This window comes from Pollachius pollachius, assembly GCF_949987615.1.
Source record: "Pollachius pollachius genome assembly, chromosome: 12".
Taxonomy (NCBI): domain Eukaryota; kingdom Metazoa; phylum Chordata; class Actinopteri; order Gadiformes; family Gadidae; genus Pollachius; species Pollachius pollachius.
The window spans coordinates 21,578,886-21,606,085 of NC_136945.1; the positions used below are offsets into that span (position 1 = coordinate 21,578,886).

At 42.6% G+C, this 27,200-nt stretch overlaps 1 protein-coding gene across 1 annotated transcript in view; it reads right to left on the bottom strand.

Annotated features, from left to right (window-relative positions):
- The window catches only part of grm7 (glutamate metabotropic receptor 7), a gene marked incomplete at both ends in the record, with an annotated part of 188,799 nt that overhangs the window by 85,777 nt on the left and 75,822 nt on the right, over positions 1-27,200 (bottom strand). Inside the window, 2 exons of the mRNA XM_079747220.1 lie at positions 7,531-7,685; positions 8,486-8,621. Of these exons, the coding sequence (XP_079603346.1) occupies positions 7,531-7,685; positions 8,486-8,621 (291 nt within the window). The remainder of the gene's footprint in view (positions 1-7,530; positions 7,686-8,485; positions 8,622-27,200) is intronic.

The following is a 27,200-nucleotide window of genomic DNA, read 5'->3' on the forward strand; positions in this document are numbered from 1 at the left end:
TGTGTTCTTTTTTACAGAAATTGTGATTCATATTATGTGTGTGTGAGAGTTTGTGTGCGTATGCGCTGTTTTTTGTTGTTGTGTGTGTGTGTGTGTGTGTGTGTGTGTGTGTGTGTGTGTGTGTGTGTGTGTGTGTGTGTGTGTGCGTGTGTGTGTGTGTGTCTGTGCGAGAGTGTGTGTGTGTGTGTGTCTGTGTGTGAGTCTGTGCGTATATGTGTTGTCATGTGTGTGTTTGTGTGTATGTTGTTATATTTTGTTGTTTGTGCGTCTGTGTGTGTGTGTGTATGTAGAACACCTTAGATGCTGTTTGATGTGACCGGACTGTAATCTTTTTAGTTAGCCATCTGGAGCTCTGCTTTGGATTCCAGGGAGCAGGCCCGAGTGTGGGTCTGTTTGTATTCCCACTCTCTGGCTCGGCAACCTTCAAGTCAAACCAATATCTTCATGGCTGGCTACCAAATGCAATGCGGCCTGGCAATTAGACGAGAGATCCAAAGTGTACGTTTCTTGTCTCGCAAAAGAAGCCCTACATTTATGTTGATATTTAGCTGAAGCAATTCAAAGCAACTTCTGGGTCCATGAAGAAGCAGGTAGGGATTATGGGCTTCTAGCTCAAGGGGGACTGTATAGGTTGGTTGTGGACATTGGGGATTGAACCCAGTACTTTTCAGCTGGGAATCGGACACTTTTGCCACCACACTATCTTGTATTGTATCCTGTATTTCTGTGTCTATGTATCTGACCTCTAGGGGGGGTTGTATTTAACTTTAAAGCATTCTTATCTAAACAGAAGGTTTAGATGTCAAAAACCACACCCATTTCTTCTCATCATGGAAGTAAAGGGAACTATCTTTGAAGACACCAAACTGTTGCAACTTTATTAGTGTTGTAAACAAACAAGAACAAAACGTCAAAGCTATTAGTACTTCTAAGAGAAAATAAAGAAGAAAGATACAGGTTTTAAAAAGCTCAAATGATTAAATTCAAAACAGCCCATGTTGGTCTATTTAGCTACTAACTTGATTTAAGGAACCAGAGTTTATGTTAATATGAGTCTTGGATAAGTGAACTTTAACTAAACAACAAAAAGATCCTGTTGAGCTGAAAGTGACATCCTTTAGTTGGCAAAAAGCATATGTCTGGAAATCAAGACTAAACACAGACTCTATTATCTAATACTAAAAGACATTACACTGAAGCCGGAATTTCAAGCATTTCATCACCATTAGTGAATGCTGCCTGATGCTCTTTTATCCAGAGTGGCAGGCTAAGAACAACAACGCAATGCTTTCCAAACGATCACGCATAACAAACAGGAGAAAAAGTGCCTTGTATTATATAGCATCATAGACCATAGAGATGTCCTATGAGGGAATTTGTAAAATGTGGGTTGGTAATACAAGTGAGATAGATAGCAGCTCTGCTATTAATTAAGAAACAGCATGTTTCCTGTATCTACTGTGTGAGTCCCCCTGGAAAATTATAGTATAGCTATTTGTTTCACATAATATTTTTTAAAAATATAGTTGGTTGGTAGTCAAGTTAGTAACGCGACTATGAAACAACTTCCCTGAAAGCTGATTGGACAACACACCAACCGGTTGTACCACAGATGAAACATCTTTGATACCAAATTACTCATCTCCATCCCAGACATTAATTGAGTTTGTCAGAACAACAAAAATAAGAATTTTAATTACATTCCACTCCATCCATCCACTCACATTTTGTTATTCATTTGGATTGGAATGGCCACATGAGTAGACAATTACTGCTATTCCAATAAATCCCCTAGTGAGCTAACAACACAGGTGACCCGTGTGTCCAGCCTGGGATGTCATTCTGCATGGCCCTTCACTGTATCTCTCCACTGTTTCCATGAGGTAGCACCTATCTAGCATTCCTGTTTCATTGTTGCCGTTAAAAGCGAATATCGGCCGCTGTTATTTTGGTCTCGGTCCAGGTGTGGACTCAGTGTCCTGCTAGCTGAGGGGGACAGGCTGGAGGACCGCTGGCTGTGGAGGTCTGGAGTCAGAGCCTCGTGCCAGCCCTGAGGTCGAAGGTTAGTGGGGAGTTCACTGAGTTCAGTGGCAGATGAGTCATGACCGAACTCTACAAAGAGTCTGCCTCTCTGCCTTTACCGTTTCGAGTTTGTTTCCATGAGCACAAACAACTTCACTGTTTGCTTTGGGCTGTTGGAGAGAGCAAAATGGGTCCACTTATTTATGAACTATTTTGATACTGATTTTAATATCAGGTTGTGGATATTGGTAATCTCAATGTGTTCCACCTGTGGCTGTTTGGGAAAAGTTGATATATGGGGGCGGGCTAGGGAGACATCAGTGTTCACAGTTGTTGTTTCCAGATAATGGGAAATGTAGTTTAGCAGTCTATCGCTCCAAGGACTGATATTAAATGGAGCAATATTACAAAAATCTAACCTAATAAAACAGCAACTTTCCAAGGGAATGTGAAACACTGAGACCCAAATCTTCACGTCAATGACTTGTATATCAGGCTGTTAGTGATTTTACCTAATCAACGAGACAAAGGATTAATTGCTGTTTTGGTGAATTCAGTTTCTTCATGTTGTTACAGTTGACTCTTGATGTTTGTTGATTTGAATCGGACCATTGTATTGGTTGTTATAGAAACATCTCTGTGGTTTCATGCTTCTGATGTTAGAGTATGACGACGTCAAGTGTAAATTATGCCCTTGTTGTTGAACACTCTGAGCTATAAAAAATAAAAAAGTCAGAGAAATACCTCTGTCTTTGTACCAGTGGAGTTGAATGAATTGAACAGATGTAGGTGATCCCTCACAGCTGGGAGGGAACAGTTTTCTTTATGTGTATCCTTATAAAGTGATGAAAAGCAAAACCTTTGATGAGATAACTCTCGCCTGCCCTTTCTTCCATGAGCAAAAAGTCTGAATGAAACCCAATGAAAAAACTGCACCAAACAAACAGCCTCCATCAGTGGTCTGGGTGAATAGTGGAGCCCAGCTGAGAGTGTAATGGGCAAAATTAAAGTTAAGCACCAGGCAGAGGGTGGACAGGCTGCCTGTGCCAGCACGCAACTTAAGAAGTCGATGACTTGCCCTCTTTATTTAGCCCTGGAGGTTGAAAATATAGTAATTTAATGCCCGGCTTTAGGATAACAGTAATCCTACGCTTGAAATGCAAAGGGCTTTTTGGTGTACAATGAGTTACACAAGAATGGCCACATAAGTAGAAATACAATGACAGGACTCAGGAGTCATTGTGTTTTACGCTTGCTCAAATTCTATAGTCTTGTGAGCCGGTGAGCTCAGGGTGGACAAAGGAGTGGAATATAATGTAACCAGGGAAAACAGGCCTAAGTTTCTATCGCCTCTTTGCCCGTTTGAAGTAACACAGCAACAGAGAGGAATGGAGCTCAGCAGGGTGCCATTGCATTAGCTGCCTCATTATTCTCAAACATTATTATAGTGTAGACATTAGCAAGTTCCCAAAGAGAGTCACAAAGAAAAACAAAAGTAAACAAAGAAGGGAAGCAGGCAAAAGAAAGAAAGGTAGAAAGAAAAGAAACAAAGTTACTTCGCCACAAGTTTCGGCTGGCGTGATCAGTTTCAGTGAATTAGCGTCTCACATTGTTGCATCTTTGTCAGGTTAGCATGTCAGCTCATACCGCTACCGAGTGAATCCACAGTGACAGGGAGCCAGGGGAGCATTCAGACTGGATTAGCTAACAACTCCTGGGATAGAGGCACTCTTCTGAGAGGCTATCCAACCCGCTATTCAACTGTAGAATGGCATAACAAAACCAAACCCTGAGCCACACTTTCATACACAGCTTCACCATGATGTCTATTTCTTAATTGCTTCTCAATTATCACAAGCACAGGTGGTACTCATAAGAATATGGCATTTTTGATGAGGTTCACAGCAGGCTCGTCCTGCTGTGATTTTAGACTTCTTCTCAAAGTAATGACCGCAAGTAAATTCAGCCTGACATTTAACTGAATATATTATGTAAAACATGTATGCAAAACAAATACGTATTAAATCGGATATTAACTGACAAAGGGACACAGTTATTCTGAACCCATTACGGTTTCTGTTTGTCCAGACACATCCTTGAATATGAAAGGATTCAATTGTGGCCACATCCAAACAGAGGAGTGCACGGCGTGGTTCGGGTTCCAGAGATGTTCTCGCTGATTTTCCTCTGTGAATGTGTGCAGGAGGGAATTCATGTTGGCGGATGCACGCCATGTTTCAACCATTGGAACCAGATTAAAATCCACAGTCTGTTATCGCACATGTACACATGGATTCACTCAGCCCACAAGTTCTCGGGTTTACAGAAAGATGTCGGTGCTAGGGAGGAAGCAAGGAGCCAGGGGCGTAGGAATGAGTTTAACATTGGGGGGGACACATATCGGAAACCTGACAGATCCGTTAATGGTTTGAACAGAAATATGTCATAAAATAACTACACTGAAAAAATTCACAAACATATTTTATTCTACTAAAAAGATACATTTGTATATGTAAAGGAAAACACATTTTGAATGGCAGCAATGAACTGATAAATATCAAATCAATTCTTTAATTGCACGCTCAATCATCCAGTTTTTTAGAATAAGAAGCGGTGACAAGACGCTGTGTTGCGCTTTCAAAATAAAATAAAATATTTTTCTCCCCCTGGTACAATTTTTAGGTGGGACGAATGCGCCTGTCTCCAATATTGGAGGGGACACGTCCCCTCCATCCCCCCCGGTTCCTACGCCCTTGCAAGGAGCCCATGTAGGAAGCAAGCTGCCTTAACAAATTGATCCTTATTCTTTTTTTTGACTGAAGTAAACACTGTAAGATGGGCGAGAGTGACAAATAGTGCCAAGGCACAAAGCTATATATTTTTATTTGACATGCTAAGACACCCTAACTTTCGAGTCAGCTAATATTTGAGGATCTATTCAATTCAGTCATAGACCACAGTGATAAAGGCTTATACACTTGGTGTATCGGTGTATCTCCTAAACTTGGACGCTGGGACTTTTGCACCCATCATTTACCAGGGAGTGCCTATCTAAGGTTTACCTTCAATGGCTTGTTTCCTGTGAAGCACAAAGAACCCAGAGTTCTTTCTTGTCTAAGCTGATGCATCCAACTGTGTGTGCATAAAAAATGGGTGAATCGGCGTACAGCAACTCATTTGACTTTTAAAAAGGTGAAACTTTGGAATGGGTATTGGAAAGAGAGGTTGGCAGGTAAGTTTGCACATTACCAGACCGTTATGTCTGTACATGATGTTTAAAATCATGTTGTATCTAGTCATGCGACTATAAACAGCATGATTTTAAAGTTCTTAATTTGGCTCCAAGGTGAAGTGTTTTTCTGGGACCGAACTAAAGGGCTAAAGATTTGTAGATCAGGATGCAAAGAAGACTCTGGCCAGTATATGCCTAGTGGATCGCAGTGGGTATCCCCCGAGCTCCTCCATGCACAGGAGGTTCTAGAGCTGTCCTTCACGCCCAGGTTCCAAACCTCTTTCCTCCCTCTCTCTTTCTGTCTCTCCTTTCTATCTTAACCACCTGTGCTTATCCAGAGCCATGGTAACCTTTTATATTATTCACTATTAGCTCCCAGACCTCTATCAAAGATGAACTTGGACCATCTGCGAAACTCATGTATCCCTCTCTGCGTGTTTTCTTTTCATTGTATATCTCTTTGTACCGTTCTCTATCTCTGTGTCTCAATCAGTCAATCTTTCTCCCTCTGCGCTCTCTCGCTCTCCCCCAATTCGTTTCGCTGCCCTCCCTCTAGCTCATCCCCTGTCTCTCCGGTCCGGTCTTTCTACATTGGAGGCCTTTTGTTTTCTCCTGTCATGGAATATTTCTCATAAAGTCTAAACCCAGGAATAAAAGTTCCTTATCACTGATCCATGATACACCACTCCAGACATTTGTGCTGTGTTGGTCAGCCCGAAGTGGGATTTGGTGTCGGGGAAAACAAATGGCGTTGTGAGATCTTCATACGATGACATGATCCACACTAGCTCGCCTCGTGTCAGAGGCGAAGCCGTGCTTGTTTTCGGAACCTCCAACGCTGATATCCACACGGGGTCCAGATAGCAACGAGATATTACAACACACAGACGTGTCCTGTTTCATATTTCATCAGAGTAATCCCTGTAAAATCACTGAAGTCGGAGGCGGAGGCCAAACGAATAGCGCTCTTCATCATTAAGGATTTAATAATACTTCAGTTTAAAACTGCCCTATCTATACCATCAAGAACATTTTCATCTATTTATTCTTATTTGAATCGTTGAACTGCGGGGGAGGGCTGTCCCTTTACTGTATATACTATTAGTGTATTAAAAAGGCTCAAACAAACACCAACTGTGTGTCCTTAAAGCTTTGTTGACACCGAGAGAAGCTCCAAGAGTATCACGCTGTTAAAGAACATTCATCTCTGTTTTGCTTTCAGCTTAACAAGTAAATAATGCAGGGGGAAGATTCTCTGTTGTACCATCATCCATAAAGTAAACCGCCCTCACATAATATACAAAAGGGGTTCTAGCCATTGTGTTGTGTTGTTGTGATGCATGTTTCAACAAATAAGAAGCCTACTGTTTTACAAAGTTGTTTTTCGTAAAGCATACTGCACTGTTTTCACTGAACCATGATCCATGAAATACACAACCTTCATACAATATAAGTTGTTTGTTGTGGTCTTATAATGTGTGCATGGTTCAATAGATAGATACTTTATTTAATTAGCGTAACAACAGTCTTTCCTCAAAGGGGTTTAAAAGCTTTCAGCAGTAGCTAAACAAGCCATTCCCACATTTTGTATCAGTATTGTGACTTAACGTAATCGTGTGCATAATTGTAATAGTGTAATTATGAGCATTGATATATGACTGTGTATTCAATTGAAGTTGATTGAGGTTCAGCATACTATTTTTGGTATTACTTGGTTAACAATTCCTCTTAATTGAAGCCTCAAAGCCCTCCGCACTCCAGAGCACCCTAGCATGGACGACATCTCCTCTCCCGCTATCACCTCGTCCCAAACCAAGCAACTCTTTTACAGCAGAGGTCTGATCAGGCCGTTAAAGGCAGCCCATAATGTAGAACAACACACCTCTCTCAAACGCATCACAAACCAAGAGGTCACCATCGGCAAAGGGGTCCAGGTTGTTTTTCAATCAGCGCTCTCATAATACACCCAGCAGGGAGTCGTAACGGTGCGAGGAGCTGCCGGACGATCGATGTCCCACCCGGCGCCATTCAGCGCCCTAATGTCTGTTTTAATAACATCTGTCTCCATTATACCTTAACAGGAGTTTCTGTACAGCACGATAAACCACTAACTTGAGCATTTGACTCTTTATAACATGACATAATGAAAGAAATATTGCAAATGTAAAAGGTATGATTTTTACTGGATACATTTGAAAGAAAATCAAAATAACAAAAAAAATGACCAGACACGTGACAAAATGTAGAAGATTAGAAGCAGGAGTGGATGAACCTACCGCTGATCATGGCTCTCTTAGGCAGGATGGTGACGGCCCCCACGGCCGCGTCCTCCAGATGGTGGATGGGGCTGTTCTTGGCCCCCCAACTGTCGGAGCCGATCCACATGAAGTGGCCCAGCTGGTCGGCCTTCTTGCTGGCGTTCAGAATCCCCCTGCAGTCCACCAAAGGATGACTCAATGACTCACAGCTCGCAAGGTCATGCAAAGTGTGTGTGTGTGTTTGTGTGTGTGTGTGTGTGTACTGTACTGTGTGCAGTACATGCACGTACAGTGTATGTGAATATGTTAACTGACAGATAGCTGGCTTTATGTGTGTGTAATTACACCCAGCCACCCATGACTCGAACAATGGCAGCCTATAAACCGGAGGTATAATACTCTATATAGCACACTTTCAATTATATAAGGTACAGGTATGACCTTTAATTTGATAGCCTGGGTGTTTGTTGGTCATGTAGGTTCTATAGAATTGGTTGATAGCATGTAAGGGATGTTGCAGAGTGTCTGTGGGGGGTCAAAGACATGACTCAATGAGTTAACAAGATTCATAACACACATTTGAAAGGACAACATTACTGTTCATGATTGTCATGTTAAACAAGTGTTTAAAATTGAAATGGACTCATATTTCCAATGTCAAAATTGACAGAACCAAGAATTGCTAACATATTACAGCCAACGTATAATACAAACAAAATTAGCTTCTGTTATCATCCTTGATAACATCTGGTCCTTATGTCAGGACCAGTTGTTACCAATGTTATGTTATAGTATGTCATTAAAGAAAGTATGCAAGGATACCATGGACCATATTGGCACCATTGGGCTTGTCTCCCAAATGTAATCTTTTATATCGAAAAACATTCCTTTCTTTGCGGCTTGTGTTGCTGCTGTCGGTTACCAGTCCCAGCAGTACTCTGGTCAGCCTTATAAACCAGGATGAAGGGCTCACCTGATGTCCTCGTCGGAGGCGAAGAGGATGACGGCACGGGCGTACCGCGTGTCCAGTAGCAGACGGATGATCTTGTCAAAGTCCGCCGCTTTGTGGTCATGGGGGATCTTCAGGGACTGGGCGATGCATATCCCACCTGGAGGAGACAGAGACAGCTTAACTGGGGCTTAAAGGATGGAGACCTTTTTTTATTTTTCGTTTACTCCCCCTTGAATCTGCTCTGAAAGGTTGTGCCATTAAGTTTGAAGCTGCTGGAAGGAACTTTGAAAAGAGGCGTACAAAAAGCAGAAGGCGCTGGAGCTTTGTGCTCCGTACTCTTTAAACCTAGCTAAGATACAATGCACTGATTTCTACAGGGTTGAAGAAGAAAGACCCAAAAGTTTGAGTGTCTTCGTTCAATAAATGTCACTCCACTGGAAAACATTTCTTTGGACTCCTTATATTCTTCTTTCACACTCCATTACACAGACGTTTATTGTCTTCAACAGATAAACGATTTCCAAAATCCATATTTTGGTTTTGATCACCAGTGTGGGAAATCAATTTGTTTTGACATTACATGCAACAATGATGACTATCACATTGTGGAAATAAAGACAAAACATTGCCAACACCGTTGTTTTGGATGCTTTTCAGAGCTCATCATCATTATTTGGGGTTTAAGATGTTATGATACGAGTGTACAAGCTACAAACAGAGACAGAATATTGCCATGTGAATGATGGTAATCTTGTGAACAATTAAATTCTTTATCCGACTCAATTCTCCAAAGTACCAAATAAATGTCAGTAAGGAGCAAAATCGACAATTTTGCTATTTGAGTAGCCAACTTTGGATTGTTTCTGTATGGTTGAACAAAGCTGAAATCACATCCAGTAAGCCATATTTTACTTCAGCATTACATTTACCGTGATAAGAATAGACAGAATGCGGAGATGTCCCCTTTTTCACATATTTTATTTGGTTATGGGCCGGCAAATACAAAACTGCAGATTTAATTTCAGAAACCTGGTCCGCTGAGGTTAGGGCGTTTTGCTCGAGGGTGCTCAAAGGAACACTGCAGATGCAAGGAATCAACCCAGCAACCTGCAGCGGCAGGGAGTTCAACACCTTAGGCAGTACACTTTCTTGTCCCACCCCGTAACACCCCTAATTCATCGATGTAGGAGAATATTTAATCAAAAACAGAAGTTTAATTTGCTCCACTGCTTGGTTGAAGAGGAAAAGAAGGGGACCCTGTAATCACCTATTTCACCTGTCGGTGTCATGTGAAGTTGAAGAGTGAACCTGACGAAGCAACAGTGAAATGGGTTGTTTCCATAAATAAATCAGCTTACCATTGCGCAGTGATTTTATACATTTTTTGGCTTTTTACTATTATCACCAGCACCTGAGAATCAAAAGGCTGTGCAAAGGGACTTTGTTCTTTTCAGTGAAAGAAGGGGGTTTGATCCTAGTTGTGGTGTGGTCATCTGACACACAGCAGAAACAGGTCAACCCATCAACAACCAATGAAAGATACAAACCGATTATTTGTTAAATTAACCAACAAACCAAAGTTTCCTACCATCTCTCTGGAATCATTTTTTGTCATGAATCGAGCTGGCATCACGGTATCTTTCTTTCAATTTATAATTGACTCTGGCTGGGTAATTTACTCTGAATAGGGATTTGCTCAAACACATTTTTTTCCTGGAAAATAATCTTCAAATTACCCTATTAATTGGCCATTAATCAAGTTAATTTGTTCAGTTGTAGACGTACTGTCAGCCTTGCTATCGTCAAGACGCCACGGCTGGTTTAACTTCCATATTGGGAGAATATGGACGCTTCAGTAAAATGCGGTGAAATATCCCTGAAAGTAACTATTATTTGTCATAAATCATTCCAATTGGACATTGTATTGTGCTGTGCAGTCCCCAAGGACAACAGACGACAGCTGTAGTTAAGGCACAAGCTGATTTGCTTTTAAGTCTATAAAATGGAGACAGAAAATGGGCTCCTCGTTTAAGATTGTTACCAGAACCCTTGACAGTTGCACAATATGTTTTTATAAAGACCCCTCTATTATGCACAATTTCAATCGCGGCAAACGTGACTGATCAAATCTCCCACCACAACCTTGGTGGCTGTAAACATCAACACGGCTTTTAATATTTTTGCTGCAACTTCTTCCCACCAATAAATCAATGTTGTGAATTCGGAGTGCTGTTTCCTAACTTGACATTGTCCCTGTCGGCCGAGGACACCAGCAGCTGTCCGAAATGGACGCTGATGACCAGCGGGCGGACTGCTGTTCAATCGGCTCACTGACCCCGGCGGACCAAACACAAACACACACATGTGTGCACGCACATACACATAGACATCACCACAACAACATACATGCCCTGCCCACACAAATCTCCACCATTAATCTCCCTGTGCTGCTGTGTAGCTAAAGCGCTAATGGCTACAGGGGGGGTGCATTCTTCTTCTTCTTCTTCTTCTTCTTCTTCTTCTTCTTCTTCTTCTTCTTCTTCTTCTTCTTCTTCTTCTTCTTCTTCTTCTTCTTCTTCTTCTTCTTCTTCTTCTTCTTCTTCTTCTTCTTCTTCTTCTTCTTCTTCTTCTTCTTCTTCTTCTTCTTCTTCTTGTTCTTGTTCTTGTTCTTGTTCTTGTTCTTGTTCTTGTTCTTGTTCTTTTTCTTTTTCTTTTTCTTTTTCTTTTTCTTCTTCTTCTTCTTCTTCTTCAGCGCCTGTTGATGTATTGCTTTTTTAACCGTGGTGCTTGAAGAGAGATGGCAAGCCTCAGGGGAAATAGATGTTGGTGATCCAGGGCACTTCTCACCATCCCACAGCCCAGAGGAACCGGGAGGGAGAACAACCACAGCTGGGTGTCTGGGGGCCTCTATCTGGGGCGTCTTCTGAGACTGCAGGCGATGTAGTCGATGACTTGGTTTAACTTTATTTGGATCCTCATTATTAACAAGCACTTTGTGCCGAAACTTAGGAAGAACTATTTCGGTAGACAATGTGGTTGACTTCAGCAGAAAAGGGAGAGTATCACCGGTATTTTTAATGACTGATGTTCCTGTATTATTATAGTATATTGTCTACATATCGTTGGTCTCATAACATAATTGCCTAAGTCATATTTTGGCCAAATTGTGATATCAAACCTAACTCTACTCTCCTAACGCATCCTATTCACTGCGCCTCATTGGATATGTCCTCAGGCAATGTTTTTCAGAGTGCTTTTTACATTCCATAATCCCTAACTGCCTTAATTTAGGCATGTGTTATGCTAAATACAAGATTACCCTTTAAATATCACTTACTAACAATATACTATGTTTACATTATATTGGTGAGGGAAACTGATCTTTTCCAGTTCTGGAACACATTGCATTGGACTTGATCATCCAATCACAGAAGAGATTATCGATAATTATATGATACAGATAAGTCTCAGGTTTCATAGAGGTATAGTTAGGCAACGCAATTCTGCATGGACTGTGGAACCTTTAGTTATCGGATAGAAAAGAGATCTGAAATAATTGTCCCCGATACATTATAGTGACCTCATCTAAGCCAGCATTAACAATTCTGCATTAATAATATAGTATGTGAGTGGTTTATGAAAACACCCATAATGACCAAACACTGAGACATCGGGATGCTGTTGATAGATGTTTCTCTTAAATATTGTTTTGATCGTGTTGATTCTGCAAAGGTTGACAGCTCTGCAGTTCTGGGGGTGGAATGCGGTTTTAGCCCCCTTGCTCTATATTTAAAACATAAAAGCTTCTAATTTCTGCAAACAGGAACTGCATATATTATATTGAGTCAGAGCTTCTTTCATAAAAGGTTTGTTTTTTTGCAGAAGATATCCACCATTTAAAGAACGTGAAGGAGCATATGACTGGATTATTGCTTCTGCTTTCCATTCTATTTAGCCTTAGGAGCGTGAGAAGACTGTAACAGATATACCATATCTATTGCATTTGTCAAAACTGTGCAAACTGTCATGATAAATTGCCACCCCCTCCCTTATCTGAAATTTAATTTAAAAGTGGCATTATTACAGATCAAATATATATAGTCGGTGAGGGTATTCAGTGTGGGTTCTGCATTTTATTAAATAAAATGAATAAAACATACTTGGGCTATGCGATAGTCTCATTTGTATTCATCCCCCCTCTTGTTATTCCTGGTCAGACAATTGTTTTCATACCCCTGGCCCATATGAAAGGGTAGTTTAGAAGTGTTGCTGATTGAAATTTAGTTTTATAAACTGCATGCATACATTTTGACTACGGAGTTGGAGGGGGTCTTTGTGCCGTTCTCACCGGCAGTTTGAGATGGTGGGGGATTATTCCCCTTCAACCATGTCCTATTTATCAATGCATCATTTTGCTTATACCGAAGAAACAAATGGCAGATACATTTTTAACGGCGGGTAAGAGTTGCATACATGTTGCTCAAGGATTCCAACGGATACATTGGGCTTCAAACCCAGAACAACTTTTGGCAGGGAATCAAACCACTAACACATACTCTTACCACTATATGACCACTTTTCTGCTCGCCTTAGTTAATGTCTGGAATTGTCTAGGCCTACTGTCATCAGCACCAAACCATAACACAACATATTTCAAATTTAAACAATTCATCAGTTCTTAAACATTGCATACTAGAAGCCCGCAAAAACTCACAGGTCACCTCCATGCCAACTAGCAGCAAATAATGCATAGCCAGCAGAGCCAAATGCATGCGAACCAAGGTCTAGAATTTAACCACAACCCCACCAGCCCTGCTGATGTTGACCTCGAATGGGCCAGACATGTCTGGACAGATCCCCTTCATGTTGGCCACGACGCTGCTCATGGCCCCCACCGCCTCGCTTGGACACGCTACATGACATAGCCATCACAGGGGGAGGCTCAGGCTTTGACCTATTGATCACATGGCAATCTGCTCTCAGAGGCAGGATTAATCCATCCCAGCGAACCTCACGAGAGACGGCATGTTTTCCATCACGTCGTGTCAATTTCAAAGTGCCACTGTGACGCCTGCTGTTTTGATGCGAAACACCTCTCAGTTGCACAGCGATAGTTCTTCTGTCGTGGCCAGAGGCTTCGTCTGCTCACAGTGTGACATATCAACTTGGTTTACTTTCATTGTCGTGTGTCATTCTTGCCAAATTTTCCCAAGGAATAATTGGTTTCTATGTCAAATATAACAGATGCGCAATTGGATCGGTTTTGTGCATGGTGCAGTTTTTTCTTCAGAAATGGTCTTGAATGACGAATAGGGTGACCAGATGTCCCGCTTTGTGCGGGACAGTCCCGCATTTCCATGACTTTGAACGCGTCCCGCAAATTGAGACGTTGTCCCGCATTGTTATTGACAGTCAGACTCGATTTCTTTTTTTTTGGAAATGCGTGATTTATCATCTAGCATTATCAAATATCAAATAGCTGCGTGCGGAGACAGCAGGGCTGTCATCAAGGGGATGGGCAGGTTGTTTGATCATGTCAGTCAATCAAACTGGGACGCGGGCGCCGGTTAAGGGCACGCCCACCACCAAGAAACAATGCAAGGGCGATCCTAGTCAATCGCCTAGGGCGGCAAATGCGTTGAAGGCGCCCTCTTGTGGCGGCCTTAATTAATTATGAAATATAACTAAATAAGCGAAATAAAACACGTTAATCAAATATGTTTCTAAATAGAACGGACAGGGGAACGGGGGATTATCTGTTATTGCGGACTGAAACCCCCACTGAAGGTCCCAGGTTGCCTCCTCTCCCCCCCCCCCCCCCCACTTTGTCCTGCATTGTCCCGCACAAACGTTGTCTTTGTCCCACTTCTGGTGAATTGGGATCTGGTCACCCTAATGACGATTAATACGTAATTCCAGGTTAAAAGCACAGTGGAGTACTTGAGAAAGGATGAATTGAAAGGACATGACGAGAAGTTCAATGAGGAACAACTGGACCTGCTCCGCTCAAACAATGAGCTAAACACAGCTGTTCTTGTTACAGAGTGAAACCCTGAAATACAATTGATGAATAGAGCATATATAGGGAGGGCTAGAGTAATTGCTATTCAAAGAGCAGCCAATTATGATCATACAAAAATAGGAGCAAGTAAAGGAAATTGACTGACTAGTGACGAGGACTGTGAGGTATGTGATATTGAATTTTTGGTATTTATGTAAAGTCAATTAGCTGACCCTTTTATCCAGGTAGGGGTGAGTCATCTCGCTCTGGGATAGCTTCATGTAGTCTGTGGACATTGAGGTCAAGACCCGAAATAGTTCTGCTGGGCTTCAAACACTTTAGCCATGAGTCGGTCAGTCTTGTCTCGTTCAAACATCGCAAGCCTGAGGTAGTTGGCCGAGGTATTTTAACGTATGACTGGTCAAGAATAACACGGGGGATCTCTGCATTCAGTACAGGCAGGACTGTGCTTTTACGAGGCTGTGAAACCCTGACTGGTAACGGCCAGCCAGCCGGTACACATAAACAGACGGGAGTTATGGGCCTCTGCCCTGCCCCAGAATTTATCGATATCAGCCCCGTCCAAGTATTGATCCTGGTTATCATTCTTGGATTAATCTATGTCCATATCTTTGAGGTCTGGGCCGGGGGCGGCGAGGGTGAGGATGAGGGCTGTTGGAGAGGGCCGAGAGGGGAGACTGAGTAATGGCTTCATTCAACGCCGAGGCGACCAGCTGCGGAGTGATGGCCCGCTGAGCACCAAAGCTAACAAGGTCGCCATGACGATCCGCACTCCGGAGTTGGAAACCCAGAAAGCCTGAGCTTTCTGGGGTTTCTGGGAACAGGAACGGCCGGATCTAACGTCAGTGAGTCGGGTCTTAGTGCAAGTTGGATTGAAGAAAGGTGGTAGCTGGTAGTGTTGTGGATATTGTTTGATTCCCAGACTTTAATGAACTGTATTCGAGTCCCCAATGCCCGCAGATTGACCTCCCCCCTACCTGCTCCTTCAAGATGACTCTGGGCCAATGCGAGCCACATCGGATAACCGCGTCGCTGATGAATGACCCGATGGTGAGTATAAGTGCAACGCAGCGCAACGACTGTACCACCACCACAAGGACGACTCTTTAAAGGCGCTCTTATGATGGCTCTAAAGAGGTTTGTCACCCTGACAAGACACAGTTTGTCAGACATAATGCACTACAAAATGGTGGGAGCTAGACTGGAACCCATACAGATTATACTTAAGCATTTACACTGTATTCCAGGACAGCGAGACAACTCTATCACCCTTACGGGAGTCTTAAACTAAGGACAAGAGCTCAGAGTTAGTCCCCTCGGTGAGTCCTTGTCTGTTTCCTTGAGGGAGGCCATTTTGAAAGAACGACTTTTTGACCGTCCGCGACAACCAATACCAAGCGTCCATTTGCCTCTCACTCCTCCTCTCTCTTAGCGTCTGTCCCTGTTTTATTACACAGAGAACGCATTTAGGCACACACTTACAGACACACAAACACACACACAGATACAAATTTGTATTTTTTCCTACTTTCTGTCTAACAAACGATGTACACGACAAATTTAACTCCTTAAAACTATTGATCGTGACGTGTTCAAACGCTGTCTGCCTTAAGAGGGCCTACTTGTGAAAAAACAGGAAAAAAATATCAAACCTGAATTTAATCCAATCTGAGTAGTCACAGACACACACACACACACACACACACACACACACACACACACACACAAACACACAAACACACACAGAGAGACACACACTCTGCCAGATCAGATCAGGCAGAAACACTTTAAATACACACACACACGCACACGTACACACACAGAATCACTTTAAATAAACAAACACACACACAGACACATACACACATTCACCGTCAATAAATAAACACACACACAGCACACACACACACACAAACCTGCATGGAATAATCACACACTACACACAAACTTGAATACATGAGACACACACCCACACACAAGAAAAAACATATTTTATATTACATTCGGATCTCTCAGAGCATTTGCATATTTGCTGCGCGCTCTGCATACGAATGCCTGAATCAAATTCATCCAAGACGATTTGACTTCAAACTGCATGTAAAACAGAGGTGGAGACGATGTCTCCGCTGGATCTAACTCTGAATCTAATCTCGGGGTTCATCTGCGAACGTACCACCTCCAAAAGCAACAACCAAACAATAACAAAACAACAACAACAACCTGTCACATTCATTGTAAAGCAAAGCGCTGAGCCGTCGTGGAATAAATGTGAGCGTTAGCGTTTGATCAAGCGGTCTACAAACAGTCAGCGTTGAGAGAGGATGAATCACAAAGAGGCTTTCATCATCTGTACCGCTACACCCGGGCCATCTGGACTATCAAAGCGCTGCATTTGTATGCAGGGCGGCCGAGAACTCTCCACAAGCTGACTGCGCTGGCTAGCTGAGCGCCGGTCAAGCTCAGGGCCTGGCTTTTGGCACGCTGTGATTTACAGCGGCGAATTGGTGATACGCCAAGGATGGCATATGTCGAAGCAGTCCTTTCGTGACGGTCTGCAAATATAAATATATTTTAGGCTGTTACGAATCAATATGTTTGGCTTTGAACGATTACATGCTTGAGTGAACATAAAGGCATTCAGAGGCTGACTCAAATCTTGAGATGCAAAAACAGACAAACAGAAAATAATGGATAGCCTGCATGAATATATTATCGTCCCTTTCGCTATCTCAACTTCCTTTTCTCTAAATATGTTTGTTTCTTGCCTTGCTTGCTTGCTCTTAACTATTGATGTTTTGCTTTCAAGATCATGTTTCAGGTCAGGGCTTATGATAGCCATTTGTGGAAAATACTGTCTGTTTACCGAGGTGTTTCTTTTGCTAAGTAAAGACTCAAGTCAGGTTTTGGTTTTTAGTTTTTAGGATGCTTTAGGACTAGCTGGCAATTCTAGTGTTTTTGTGATTATAATAATTGAGTGTGTGGTTATTTTGCTAGGAAGCCATTCAGATAAAACAAAAGGGTTGATTGGTTAATGCTTATAAATCTGATTGAAATAATATTTCACACAGCTATGCTTTGTTTTACATAATTCAAGATGAAAATGATAGAGCTCAAAATCCTTATGGCATATTTAATGTCCGAGATTGATATACAGAACGGATGTGTTTATATACGAGACTTTAAACATTTGACAATACTAGAAAAGTTGAATGGTCACTAAAATCACTTCTAAATGGGACCAACAGTTGGCTAATCCTTCTAATGAGTAAAATAATGTTCCTAATCATTCTGATTCTCTTTTGCCATTTCACCTCAATTCATATTCGCTTCCTCAATATCCACTGCAACTGTCCTACTTTCACTTCCATTCCTTAACTCCTTGAAGTCTTCCCTTCACTCCTGTGATTCTACCAATATATTCTGTCTGTTAATGTGAACCCATAAATCCAACAGAGATACAAAAAAAAAATTCAAAGACATATGCGTTTCTTTTTTTTATCGAACGCTGCACTCCAGCGTTTCAGATCACTGAGCTGCGCTTGGCCGGTCTGAAGTACTTTGGCCGGCGATTTGGCTGACAGAAGGGTACAGCACAGCACAGAGGACAAACAACATCTGACAAAGTGAGCGGGATAAACTATTCAGGGCCAACTGTACAATAAATCAAACCGTAGCAGACCAGAGAATCACATGAGGGCGAAGAGGCCTAAATGGGTAAAGTGTCTAAATTAAAGTTGAACAATAGTAAACCACCAAAAGAGAGACTGATAAAGACAAATAAAAGGGTGAGGGAGCGCTTGAGGGCAGACAGTGAGTGATCGATCGAGTGATAGGAAGGAGAGTGAGAGATCGAGAGAAAGAGACATTGAGCGATGGATCGTTAGAATCAGAGGGCAGTGAAGTAAAGAGAAAGAATAAGAGGGACATAATTGGACGAGATAGGAATTGATTTAGACACGAACATGTATGCTGGCAGAATGTGAACAGTGGAAACATTGCGACACTCCCAGAGAGGCACCTGTTTTGACAGGCAGAGAAGGAATAAGAAGGTAAGAAGAACACAAGTGAGAGTGCATTGGTACAGCAGGAGTTGGGAGAAAGAGGGGAGGAGAGGAAGGTGTTTTACTTCCAACACAATGGAAATGGGGGCTTTGCTCTCTCCAGAGGTTGCTGTGGCAACAAGAACCACAAGTGTCAAGACAATATTCTCAAAATGGATGACCCTTGCCTGTGTGAAACACAGAAACATATTAACGCGAATACCGGCACCCGGGTGCCTTGACTTGCTCTAACACTGTTGGGTTATGGTTTCTCTGATTACTTTTTCCTATTTATTATCTTAGCATATACAATTACCCAAGGCGACTTTACAGTGACTTCAGATACAAGTCCTTAAAGAGCAGAAAAGGTGCTAGGGAATCGTACTCACAGATACATACAGGTAGGTAGTGGATACTATGGATTGAACCTGGTAACCTTTGACTGGGAGTTGAAGCTATTTCTGTTTCGTTAAACCTTCTGAATGATCAAGAAATGTATTTTTCACAATTCATTCAAACCGTAACAAGAAGCCAATAGAGGGAAGGAGGGATGGGAGGTCTTGTGACAGCATGTGGTTGAACCGATGAGAAGAATTTCTGGTGCAACACGGGATCAACACGACAAACATGGGAGTCAATAGACGGACATCGCCTCACCACTTCGTAAACGCCTATTAGCATTGAACCTCTGAGTTCCTTTTTTCGATTTCCAAGGGCATCGGTCAACGTGCTCGTACTCAAATGCGATTGGCATCAGCCCGACCCAGGTCGGGTCTGCTGGCAATGTGTCTGAACGGGAAGGGGGCCAGACCATCTGCCAGAGCAAATAAAAGATGAGCTCGCAGATTCCTCTGGTTCCCAGTCTGGGGAGTTACCGTATAGAGAAGATTGTACACGGCGTGTGTTCTCCACAACAGTAGGTTTACGTTACGGTTCGCTGTTTGTCTGTCAGTTAAGATCCGTGCAGCTCTACCTTCTGTGTTTCGACGGTAGCGATGAGCCTAGAGCTTTAGTAGCAGTATACCTCTGTGGATTTGTTTAGCTGTGCCTTTTGTGCGAGCAGTTGTAATGTCACAAGGGATTAGCTCAAACCAGTGAGCCCGACGCTACAGCAACAAAATGAACGAACCTCATCTGTTGATTTAAAAACGCCATGACAGCCTGAAGCACAATTAATTACGATTACGTTCAAAATAGATCAGGCAATAAAAGACAAAACAATGAAAGTAATGTATAAAAATATCCGTCTGTTTTATGTGTGTTTGTTTGTTGAGTTCAACCGCGAGGATCCCTCCTGATCCTGCAATGCTGTCAGATCTTTGTGTGTGTTGTTATGCGGCCTGCTCTGATTGGACAGAACCAGAGATTCCGTCTGAGAGTTCCGACGGTGAAAAATCAATAGCAAAAGTGCCAGAAACACAAGTGGAATATTTCCTACGAGCACCAAATTTTCTCGGGCTTGAGTCTTTAATTAAACATATACATATTTACGTAATACTTTGCTTTGATTCCTTCTTTAGCACTTTGCCATCATTCCCTCCTTTTTGGTCCCTGTGCAATTCCCCATTCCTTCGAATACGGTCTCTCAGATTTGTGGTCCTTCATCTTTCAATCTTTATATTGCCTTGTCCTTCATGCATCCCATGTTTTTCCATGTTCCTCACAATACTACAGCATTCTTCCAGGACCACTCAGCATTCCAATATTGCCTCGCCATACAATCTCTCTCTCCGCACGCCTTACAACAGCCCCGACGGACAGGAAGTGTCTGTAAAGATCGTCATCTTAACAAACATACGTCTGGAATCACAGCTGGTGGCGCCCGTGGAAACATGGTGGAGCAATCACAACCCGTGTAGGCCGGTCGTTAATCAACTGCGACGGGTGGCAGGCTGAAGCAGAGGTTATCGTTATCAGCAGCATCACCATTATGAGAGGCTGCTGTCTGTGTCATCAAACTCAAACCCATGACACTCTTCATGGCCGACCACATGGACGGGAGAGGGGTCACTGTACCGCTGTGTGTTTGTGTGAGTGTGAGTACGGGGTGGATGCGTGTGTGTATGTGTGAGCCTGTGCATCTATATACAGTAAGTGTGTCTGTCGGGTTGGCTTTCGATCACGTGGGTATTAATGTGTGAACGCTTGCGGGCATGTAAGTGGGATTGCGTCCGCATCTCAGTGATATGAGTGCGTCAGTGCATCTGTGTGTGGTGTTTAAATGAGCATGAGTGTGTGTGCGTGTGTGTGTGTGTGTGAGTCTATGTTGCTACATCTATGTGGGTGTGTATATGTGTTTGCATCGATGTGTGAATGTTGAAGGTGTGAGCGTGCACGTACTGTGTATGCGTGTACGCGGCCCATGCATGGCTGCCTTCCAGAGTATCATGTCGTGACTGACTGTTAGTGCTTCCATACATCAGCGAGCCGCTGGGAATGTAGCCCGACATGTGCATTCACAGGTGTCCATATGCAGGCGCACGTATGATCGTGATGAACGTCCCTGTGGTTTACAGGGCGTGGAGAAACACGAACAAGGTCATATCGTTTGATGTTTGTGTGTCTGTGTTGGCGGGTGTGTGTAGACTCGGTCACATACACTAGGGTTGGACCATATCCATTTTTTAAAACCTCTCCCCAAAGCTCAAGATGAGGTCTGTTGTTCACCGTCAAAAAAAAAACAACTCATATGATTAAATGAGAGTCTAACTTATAACGTTGGTTTCCAATGTCCCGTGAGCTGCTAGGCTCTCCTCTGTGACTGGGGGGGAAGCCATAGACTTTGCTCACATATCGACCATGAGGCCAGTAAGGTTGGGCTCATTTTAGGAGAAAAATAAATGGGGGATCCAATATGGCATTCGAGGGAGGATTTAAAGTCACCAAATTGAATTCATTGTATACTAAAGGTCGTCTGTCAAACTGTCTCTATACTCCGACACATGCGACACGCTGCATGTTGCACGTGTCAGGGAATAAAGACAGTTTTCCAACCTTAATCTTATTTTCCTCTGAATGTCTGCAGTTAGATTCGTAGTTGTCACAGACAGGGGCCGTCACTTTTCTTCAGCTCGTTCAGGTAAGAGCGCAAGCTGCCATTTTCACACCTTCACTATCATAAGCTCGTCCCTCAGGCTCTGACACCTCCCCCTGATTGGCTGACGTCAAATCAAGTAATCTGGACGCAAACGACCACAAAATAATTGAAAAAGCGCTGTTTACGAAAGGAACACTTTGAGACGGCATTGATATGGACACATCATTTCATAGAAGCGACAAAGACTATATTCTATCCGAGGGATCGCCCCATCCTCACATACAATCTCATTTCCAGCTTGATGTGTCTCATGTGTGTGACATCGCACCTACAAGTGCGCACACACACACACACACACACACTCAAACACATAAATTGCGGTATATCTATCGGTCTGCAGCATATGTATGGGTCTGCAACCACATAGACAAGAACCCCAACACTCACCCACACACTAGGGTGTATGTGTGTGTGCATGATTCCCCCGAACCACCTATGTGTGTGTGCATGACCCCCCAGCCACGACCTAGTGTGTATATATGCGTGCATGCCCTCCCCACCCACACCCTAGTGTGTATGTGTGTGTGCAGCTCTGGCCGTTGAGCCAGCTCCCACCAGGACCCCAGCAGGCTGTTGGGGGGCGGGGCTAAGCAGGTCACAGTGGCTTCGATCATCGACCCCCCAGTCATGCAGTCTCCCTCCCTTCCCTCCCTCTCCATCCACCTGCATCCCCCGCTTGCCCTCTCTCTTTCTCCTAAATACTTCACACTTCCATGATCTCTCTTCCATCTCTCCGGTTTATTCCGCTCGTCGACTTCCAGTGATCTCCTCCTCCTCCTCCTCCTCCTCCCTCTCCCCCTCCCCTCCTAGCTCAATCCTCCTCCTCCATCCCTCTCTCCTTTTCCCCTCCTAGCCCATTCCTCCTCCTCCTCATCCTCCCCCTCTCCTTCCCCTCCCAGCTCATTCCTCCTTCTCCTCATCCTCCCTCTCTCCTCTTCCCCTCCTAGCTTATTCCTCCTCCTCCTCCTCCTCCTCCCTCTCCCCTCCTAGCTCATGCCTCCTTCTTCGAGCTATATCTCCCTTTTTCCATTGGCCCTCCTCTCCGACCATCTGTCCCCTGTCCTGTCTCGTCTCGTCCCGGTCGATCACGTCTGAGTGTTGACGCGTGACAGCAGAGTGGGGAGAGGCGACTGATGAATAAAGACCTCAGGAGATTTGACTTCTGAGGTACTCAGTGCTACACAGGCCTGTAATCAAACCAGCAGGTTCTGCAGATAAGACCCCACTTCAGTAATCCCCCGAGGTCGATCGCTGGTGTTACAATCACAAAGAGGAACAGTCAACAGATCGAGCGAGACGAGATAAAAAAAACACAAATAGAAGAATAACAATTATAATATTCCCAGTATTTTTTTAAGCGTTTACTAAATGAATATCAACATTTGAAAATCATTAAATCCAAACTATGTGTTACTGAAAAAGCATTGCTTATTAATCCATGACCCCGCTCATTGCTGATGCTAACACATAGATTGGTACACATAGGCACTGTAACAGGGGTGATGCATGCACACTTAAAGAGTCAATAATACCAATACACTGTGAAGAAAGACGCACATCCAGCAGGTTTTAATGCTGTCCAGACACATTCACATCCTTCAGATGGACGATCAAGGTTTAACGTTCTCTCAGTTAGTTTGGCTGGTTTGTGTGTGTGTATCTGTTTTTCAGTGTGCTTGATGTATTCCGATGTATAGAGCAGATCAATCTGTTCTTTACAGATCTGAGGCCCATGATGTTACTTTAAGCTAATAAAACATTAACCGTATTTATTCTCTGGAACCAGCGTGCATGTGTTGTTATTTGTGCTTGAGTCCGTTAATGCGATCAAGATTCATCTTTGTGTGTAACAATGTGTTTTATGTTATGTGTTTGTGTGTGTCTTTTTATGCAGGTTTGTTTTTTGTGCTTGAGTGTGTATGTACTATATGTGTGTGTGTGGTCAGATGTGTGTATGTATTTGTCTTCTTGTGACTGTAACTCTCAATATATGTCTGTATAAGTTGTATTAGAGGTGCCATTGTGTTTGCGTGTGTGTGTGTGTGTGTGTGTGTGTGTGTGTGTGTGTGTGTGTGTGTGTGTGTGTGTGTGTGTGTGTGTGGGTACGTCCTCACTTATTTGTCTGTAATCAAGCGCCATTGTCGTCCGGGTCCACAAGGTCAATGTTGTTCTCTGCATGCATTAGAGTAAGTGTCAATTCATCGCCATCCATGCGCTACCCTTCCATTATCTCCCTCTATATTCATTACGTCTCTCTCTATCTACCAATTATCTCCCCAGCCATCCATTAGTTAATGGGAGGGAAGCGTGGCCAGCAGTTCAAGCAAAACAAGACAACAACAACACTATAAACATGAATGGATGTTGATTGACGATGCTCTTCTGTCAACGTGAACCTCTGGATATATAGAAATGTTCGCCAGCCTGTCTTATTAGATTCCAATCACTCCAGCTGGTATCGGTGTGGATTGTGGGGTACCAACCACACCTTGAAACAGACCCACGCCAGTGGGTCTTGTCACATTACATCAACGCTGTTCTAAATATGCTCCACACACAGGTAGTGTGTGGCACAGTAACCTTTTCTGTACTCTGAGCGTTTTCAAGGTAATAAAAAAGTATTTCACCACTAAAATGCTTTGTCTTGTCTAAGCTCACTATTTTTATCCACCACCCAAGCTGTAATATTTTACAACTGGCACAATGCAATCTGTACCGCTGGTGGCAAACCATTCAACATACAGTATGAAATGTGTTTGTGTTTCCACAAATAGAAAGTGTGGCCTCATTCTTATCACCATAAGTTTATGTGATGGGGAACCCAGATAAGAACAGTTCCTAGAAATAAAAAAAAAAGGGACCAAATGAAGAAATTCTTAAACGTGAATAACACCACCCTAAAAATAGCCCCAAATGATCTTGACCTTTCCCTGAGACGTTGAGGAACGAGGCGGCGATACAGTCTCAAGCCTCTGCCCTCAGTTTATCACATGATAGCCCCAACAGTGAGAAGATAACCTGGCTTCTCCAGCATATCAACATGGGGGGAGAGGTGGAGTGACCTTTAGAGAACACCAACGTGTGTTCCACAGCACAAATGAACTCCCTCCCCTGAACCTCAGATGTATGTGATAGTCAGACCGGATGGTGTTGGAAAGATTGCAGAAATTGCTATTGACACCCTTGTAATAAAGTGTGTGATTTCTCCCTACAATTTCCCTGTGTTTTCCATTTTCCATTGCCTTGAAATCGTGGATCAAGGTGTAACTTCGAAGACGAAATGACTCGCAAGATATGCAGACGTATGAAATTGGTTGACCCAATAGGAGGGAGATAAATAGAGAGAGAATGAAAGAAGCATTCACTTAAGTTAAGTGAGCTACTGATATAAATGATCATGCATAATAGATTATTTCTGCCCTAAACTATACACCAAGGTGTTCTTTACATGTCTTTTGCATTTAGAAGAGTTCCAAAATGGTATTAAACACCACATTTTTCAATCAAAAAGAATGAATCCATAATTCATGTGACATCGAGAGTTATTATGTTCACCATACGAATCGCCAACATTCATTTTGCCAATTCAATGTCCATTAATTCTTCACGTATGCAAGTGAAGCTTTTATTATGAAGCCATTTACATTCTCATTTTCTTTACACTATATTACCCTTCATAGCGCTTTAATTCTATTCACTCAGGCCTATCAAATCTCTCTCCAGGTTATTCACAGATCCAAAGAGCCATGGCTGTTTAATCCTGGCCAAGACAGCAGCATATAGTTCCATATAAGATATTATCATAACTGTACCACCATGCATTAACTTTAATAACACTGTATACTGAAGCACAGCATTCCCTGTATGGACAACAAAACTCCTGGGAAAACTGGGCTTTAAAGCCGACACATATCGTTTTTCAAGGCATTCAACACCACTTTCACACTTTCTTTGCCAAGAATCAAATCAGGTTGTCACATGACCCTCAGCTTGTCATATGACCTGCTCCACAACTCAACCATATATGGGTGGAACTGGTATCAACTGATTTCAACCAGTCAAACGGATCAGCACTCTGTGATTCTGATTCTGAGAACAGTGATTCTGATTCTGATTATTTTTCAGCATGCATCTTCTTAACAAAGATATTGATTTGAGAGCTGGCCATGGCCTACCTTAACAGCAGTGGGTCGTTACACTCTTTAGGAGGGTCTAAAGGGTCCATTTTAGTTTTGTAGAAAGCCCATGAAACCTTTAACTGCTCCGGAAACCTCTGTTTTCGTTAGCTGCAATTAATATTTGACTAGACCCTTTATTAGTAAACCAACTTAAAGTGAAGTGACCTGTCTTATACGATCCAGTTGTCCGGAGTCCTTGTTTTCCCCCAGGTGGATCGGGTTCGACACCGGTTTGGGAAACCAACTTGTATCCTGTACTTTCTGCTGTGACACGCACATTTCTCTCCTGGGATTAATAACGTTTCAGATGGTATTGTAAGGAACAGCAGGGGATAAGGGTATTGATCAAGGAGGCCTACAGTTAGAATGTGGGGACAATAGGGTTTAGACCCAGAACTGAGACCACAGCAGAACCAGGAACATCCAAATTAGTCAATAGTTAACTATTTATGAACCTTTAGGCTGTGATCAAAGTATGATTGTTGTAACTGGAAATATGTATGACAGAGGCAGGTGTTTTATAGTGGTCTGTTATCTAATCACTTTCACTTTAAGATGCCAGATTCCTACCACTAATCATTCATCAGCCCTAAACCATTAAGCACTAGACAGTCGAACAAATCCACTTTATCAGGCAAATATTTTTCCATAGAGAGTGAGAGAGAGAGAGAGAGAGAGAGAGAGAGAGAGAGAGAGAGAGATTATCAACTGGAGTGTTTGTGATGGGATGTTTGTGAGTAGTTATAGTAGTTAGATTCCAAATAAATATAAATTTGAATTGAAATAAGGTTTTACTGGTGTATATGAGTGTATGTATTGGACTGTATCAAGCAAACAAGCCATAGAGAGGTCAACTTTTGGAGTTTGGATTCAATCGTATATAACATTATCTCACTGATGGCCATAACGGCTTATTTGATTTGGCTAACCTTTAAAGCCCAATTTTCTCCAGGAGTTTTGCTGACCTCAAGGGATGCTGTGCTTCGGTATACAGTGTTATTAAAGCTTATACATCGTGGTACAGTTATGCAAATTCAATAGTTATAGCCTTCTAGCTTCGCTAGTATGCAATAAAGGTGCCTGGAGAATCCCCGTGATTATCATTCAGGATTGCTTTTACTCTAGGAGGTTGTTAACTCAGCAAATATGTATTTGTTACCCCTGTATGTTGAAAATCATCATAAGCTTTCATGGAATGTTTATTTAAAGTAACGCTAATGTGTTATGTCTATTTAAAGGCTAATAAGCTAATCATGTCGGCCAATGTTAAATGAAAAGGCTAAAAAGCCAGAATCATGATCGTTTTTCCTAACCAGACTGTGTACACATATGTAATATTCAGTTGTTTTAGAAAGGAAAACATAACACAATAAATAATTATTCTACTTAGTCCCATTCA